Source organism: Clarias gariepinus, chromosome 2 (genome assembly GCF_024256425.1).
Source record: "Clarias gariepinus isolate MV-2021 ecotype Netherlands chromosome 2, CGAR_prim_01v2, whole genome shotgun sequence".
NCBI classification, from domain to species: Eukaryota; Metazoa; Chordata; class Actinopteri; order Siluriformes; family Clariidae; genus Clarias; species Clarias gariepinus.
Window position 1 is genome coordinate 10181122 of NC_071101.1, and position 6115 is coordinate 10187236.

Sequence of the window (6115 nt, forward strand, 5' to 3'; positions counted from 1 at the left end):
CAGACAGATTTTATATCAGTAAATACCTAATACCAATGCTTCCAGTTAGAAGTTATAACTTTTACTGTATTTTATTCTTTTGCAGATTTCATAAGTATCTCCTAATGTACAAACTCACTCTATAAAAACTATAGCAAAGCAACAATTTATTAAGAGGTTATAATGCTTCATGAGGCAGATAATTCCACATATACAGTACATTAAGTTGATTTAAAAAAATAAAAATACATTTAAAACTTGCACATTTTTTCCCCTCTTTACAACATAATATAAAGTGAAAGACTTTTTATACTTGCTATGAACTTTTGAAATGATTAAATGTGTATTAATTAAAGAAAGACATTTACTTTTAAATGGAAAAAGGCAAAAGACAGCGGCTTTTTAAAATTTCATATTTTTCTGCAAAACACCTTTTTGTACTGTTAACAGTGTAGCAGTTTGGACACACCTTGTTTAAGGTTGTTATTTTCTACACTACTGGAGACTTCAAAATTATGAAATAACACATATGGAATTAGGTAATTATGTAAAATTTCAGCCGTTTTAGAATAGTTCTTGCAAAAATAGTGTTGTCAAGTGTAACAAAGTAAGTTCGCAAAACCCATCAAGCACCATGATGAAACTGGGTCTCATGAGGTCCATTTAGTGTTACCATCCTCAGAAATCACCAGTTAACAAACAGCATCTCAGATTAGAGCCCTTATGAAGGCTTTACAGAGCATAAGTAGCAGACACATCTCAATAATAACTGAGATAATTGCATAATTCTCAAATAAATGAATATCAGAAAAGAAGGTATGTCCAAACATTTGACTGGTACTGTGTATATAAACAATAAAATATGTGCGAAATACAATGTACACGTGCAAAAACATTGAAGGTGGCGGGTAATTAATTATGGGCGTCATAAAACTGCTTTTGCATAGATGGACTTCATTTTGGATGCTTCTAATTTTCTGCTCAAGTTTGTTGGCCAGGTGCTTCACACCGGTGTACTGCAAATCTTTGGTAAGGTCTTTAACCTGCTGGTCTGTTGCCTCGCTAAGCCACTGCTGCAGCAACTGAAGCCCACCATCCAGATCTCGGATGGAAAAGATTATACGGATGTTCTCCAAGTGTTTAATGTAGTGATGTAGCTTCCGATTATAGTAATTCTTGAAGATTTCAATAAAGAGCTCCTTAATCATTTTCACCCAAACTAAAAAAAAAAAAACAAGACAAAAATAAATCAATCTTTAGCTTAAAATAGAGCTTGAATTCAGTTACCGTTACCAATTCATAATTCTGTGCAGGACAGTCAAGTATTTCTACACCAAACTCATTTAACCGTGTCTTTATGGACGTCGCTTTGTGCACAGGTGCGCATTCATGTTGTTGGTGTGGGGTTGTTTTTCAGGAGTTGGCCTCGGCCCCTTAGTTCCAGTGAAATGATCTCTTAATGCTTCACCATACCAGGGCGTTTTGTACAATTTCATGCTCCCAACTTTGTAGGAACAGTTTGAGGACGGCCCCGTCCTGTTCCAACATGATTGCAACTAGTGCACAAAGCAAGGTTCATAATGACGGAGATGAGTGAGTTTGCAAAGATGAGCGAGTCCTGACCTCAACCCAATAGAACACCTATGGGATAAATTAGAGCGGAGACTGTGAGCCAGGCCTTCTCGTTCAACATCGTGTCTGACCTCACAAATGCACTTCTGAAAGAACGGTCAAAAATTCTCAAACACACTCCTAAACTTTGTGGAAAGCCTTGCCAAAAAAGTTAAAGCTGTTATAACTGCAAAGGGGGCAAAGCCAACATCATATTAAACCCAATAGATTAAGAATTAGATGTTACTCAAGTTCATATATATGTGAAGGCGATGAATACTTTTGGTAATACAACACATTTAGCTTATTATAAATAAAAATAATGAATTAATTAACATTGTGCTGTCTAAACACTGAAGTCCCCCCACCCACCTTCTGCAATGAGAAGACATTCAAATGTGAGCTGTCTCATCACCTCCTCTCCTCTTTCTTTAACCAGAGCCAACATTTTACTTGTTGTATCTTAATTGCATAATCAGCACTTTTCAACTACAGTATTAGGTAATTAAACTGATATGTCAAAGCTTTAGATTGTTAGTTAATGTATTGAATAGTGATTGATGTGGAAGCCAGATAAATGAGAATTTCTTGTAAATACAAAAATATATAATTTTTTGCCAAAATACAAAGTGCTAGGACCAGATCAACCTGATCTTCTAACTAAGCAGCAATTAAGTGATCGCGGCCGAGCTTACACTCAGTGCTTTTCCAGAACTTCTTATGGCTATTTACAGGCGACTATTAAAAGTTTAAATTTTTATTTTGTTTGCATGCCCCCCAAAAGATTTTGCACCAGCCTCCACTTATTTCCAACTTTCTCTCTCTTTCTTTAAACAAAAACTTAGAGAAGGTCATAGTGGTTAAGCGTACCATAGTGGTCAAAACTGCTGGTGCCGTGGGACAGGAGCTTCTCCTCTGATTTGCACGCTTTGTGCGGAATGCACGGTGTGTTTTTTCCAGCTGAATAAAATCCCTCAATGCATGGCTTACACACCATGTCTCTGTCTGGAGTTCCTGTTCAATAACAAGAATAGCCATATTTTATATATTTTATATATTTTATATATATATATATATATATATATATATATATATATATATATATATACATACACACACCAAAAATATAAATGCAACACCTTTGTTTTTGCTCCGATTTTTCATGAGATGGACTTAAAGATCTAAAATTCATTCCAGATACACAATATTACCATTTCTCTCAAACATTGTTCACAAATCAGTCTAAATGTGTGATAGTGAGCACTTTTGCTTTGCTGAGATAATCCATCCCACCTCACAGGTGTGCCACATCAAGATGCTGATCTGACATCATGAGTACAAGGTGTACCTTATACTGCCCACAATAAAAGGCCTGATGAGACCAAGAGATTAACACGTCGAGTCAGAATAAAACAGGCTGCTAAAGTAACAGGATCACTAGACACTCTAAAGTGGGGGGGGGGGACACCCACACATACACCCACACATTAACTTTTAAACAGACTTACCCATTTCTTTCACTTCATATCCTTTTTCACACACCGTATGTGGCTTGCAAAAATATGAGTCCCGGTAAAACCCTGCCTTGCACCCACACACACGGTTACTGGATCTCGTGCACTCCTGCATCACGACTTCATCTCCTGAACACCAGTTACATGGCAGGCAATCGTAGACGTAGTTCCAGTACTGGGTGTAGTAGCCCGCATCACAGGCCGCACATTGTGTAGGCTCTGTCTCCGTGCAGTGTGCCTGCAGACGGAAACCTGGAGGGCATCGGTCGCACAACAATTTTCGACCTGAGGGAAGCTCTCGCCAGTACTTGGTCTCATACTGAGCGAGTACTAACGATGCAGCGGTGCAGTATAGCACTAGGATTGTGAAGAAAACCTGCAGAAACAAACACACACAGAATACTATGAGGATCTTTCAGTGTAGTAAACTCATTCATTTACCTTTATTTAACCAGGAAAAAAACTCACTGAGATCTCTTTTCCAAGAGTGTCCTGGCCAAGATAGGCAGCCAAATAACAACAGACATTACAAAGAAGACAATTCACATATTAAAAACAATCACACACAATTTAATTTTTCTCTAAGTTACACAATAAAGACTTAAAATTTTTAAGTGACACTAAGTTCTGTAACTTTATCTCCTTTTGAAGAAGATTCCAATCTGAAGTAGCAGCATATTTAAAAGAGGTTTTACCAAGTTCAGTACTAACAAAAGGCACACAAAGATTGTAATTTGATTGAGAACGTAGTGAGTAACTCCTAAACGAAGTCCTTTGTATAAGACAGCAGAGATAAATTGGTAAACAACCCAAAATTGCTTTATACATAAACAAATCCCAATGCATTTTTCTACGGATACTCAAAGAAGGCCATGCAATTCTATTATATAATTCATAATGTGTTGAAAATTTACATCCAGTTATAAATCTTAGAGCTCCATGATACAGAGCATCCAATGATGAAAGATGATAAGAAGGGGCATGCTGATAAACTACATCCCCATAATCAAGAACTGGGAAAAACATAGCAGAAACTATTTCTTTCTTAACCTTAAATTAAAAACATGACTTATCTCTAAAATAAAAACCAAGCTGCTTCTTTAATTTATTTTGCAAATACTTGATACGTGAACTAAAACACAATGTGTTGTCAATAATAATGCCCAAATATTTGTATTCCAACACCGATGTAACGGTGTGGCTCCCCTGATAAGTTTGAAGCAAAATAGATTTCCCTGAGGTTCTAGAATTTGAAAATAGCATACACTTTGTTTTGTCAATATTTAAAACCAACTTCAAAGCACAGAACCTATTTTGAAGCGTATCAAAAACAGACTGTAAAGAAGCCACAGATTGTTGCTTAGAAGGAGCTGAGCAATAAACAATAGTATCATCTGCATAAAAATGCAACGTCACATTATCAATATTAAAATCAAGACAATTTATATATATATATATATATATATATATATATATATATATATACACTAAATAATAGTGGTCCTAACACAGATCCATGAGGGACTCCCTTGATGATCTTCAGAAAATCTGACCGAGCACCTTCCACCTGAACACATTGAGTTCTGCCCTGTAAATAGTTTGTAAACCATAAAATAACATTTTCTGATAACCCTACCTGTCGAAGCCTTACTAATAATATACTGTGATCCACAGTATCAAAGGCCTTTGATAAGTCAATAAAAAGACATGCACAATGTTGTGTAAATCTAACCATAATGATTTAGATACAAATTATATTACATTGTTCAGTAAAAGGAAAGGAGTTCACAAAGTTCACTGAAACTTCATGGTCAATTTATTGATAGGAAAAGATTCTAAACAACTAACCCGATCAATCTGATATCATCTTGTCCTGCCTGGAGATTAAAATGGTAGAGAATATAACGAGTTTGGTTGCTTAAGACAAGAAATTGATACATGTTTACATTTTAAGTGGTAAAATGCTGCAGTTCATTTATAATCATGAAGGTGGTTCGCTCTAAACTAAACTATTCACACATGGATAGACAGTTCAGCTTTCAAGTTTGATTAGAATTGTAATGAAGTTGGGGAAAATATCAAATCAGGTTTTTTTTTAAAATCCTAATACTTTGAGAATCGCAATACAAATCAGATCGACATCTGGGTATCGTGATAATGTCCCCTAGGTTTTATCAGTCAAAACGTCTCTAGTTATCCTTTAATGCATTATGAACAAACCAACACTAAAAACAACAACATTTCTTTACAGGTGCTTTACTCAGACAAAGCCAGAATCATTTCTACATGACAGAGTAAGACTTTCTGAAGAGAACTTCTAAAACGTTCCACAAGTCAATCATTGTTGTCAACACTATTACAAACACAATTAACCATATCTTATGTGACAGGAGTACCTTTAAAATCAGCCGCTTCCCAGGAGAAGGTGAAAATACAGTGTAGAGACAAACAGTTTACTTCAAACTCTCTCTCTCTCTCTCTCTAACAAACTCAAACATTTAATTCTCCGTCTCCACAACGCGAACACACACAGAATACAGAATAGTTTCTTTCTCGAACCAACACGGTAAAGAGTTAGTTAGTTAGTTAAGAGAAAGAGAGAGAAAACAGACAAACAACCCGACACAAAGCCTCCACGCTCGAGACGTGCGTTAGTGCGTGCGACACGAGCGCTCCGTAGAGCTACGCTAAGAGCGCGAGCGACGTCACTCACCTCAAGGCTTGCCATGTGAGCCTATGCACGCGGGTCGCTCAGCAGCGCTGTTGTCAGGGAGGAAGCGCTCGTGCCCCGAGTTAAATACTCTCCTCACATCCTGCGTCACGGAATTCTAGGGAAGAAGAAGAAAAAAAAAAACTTTTACATATGTCGATCTCTGTAACTCTCTGAATCTATCTTAGTAATCAAGATTTAAAGGTGCTTTATTGGCATGACAAATATTTACATTAATATTGCCAAAGCTTATAAATAAAAAAAAAACAGGGGTAGACTAGATAAAAAATACAAATAAAAA

General features: G+C 36.4%; 1 protein-coding gene across 2 annotated transcripts; it reads right to left on the reverse strand.

Annotated features, from left to right (window-relative positions):
• Window positions 1–251: 251 nt before the first annotated feature.
• Window positions 252–5859, reverse strand: LOC128513821 (uncharacterized). 2 transcript variants are annotated; one of them, XM_053487374.1, is made up of 5 exons: window positions 5818–5857; window positions 3573–3596; window positions 3099–3480; window positions 2461–2604; window positions 252–1198 (listed from the first exon to the last, which is right to left on the reverse strand). In XM_053487374.1, the coding sequence occupies exons 1-5, from the start codon at window positions 5830–5832 to the stop codon at window positions 687–689; spliced, it is 1077 nt and encodes a 358-aa protein (XP_053343349.1). In that variant the 5' UTR covers window positions 5833–5857; the 3' UTR covers window positions 252–686. The 2 variants fall into 2 exon arrangements, with proteins under 2 accessions (XP_053343349.1, XP_053343357.1); XM_053487382.1 differs by lacking the exon at window positions 3573–3596 and having other exon boundaries at window positions 5818–5859.
• Window positions 5860–6115: the final 256 nt, after the last annotated feature.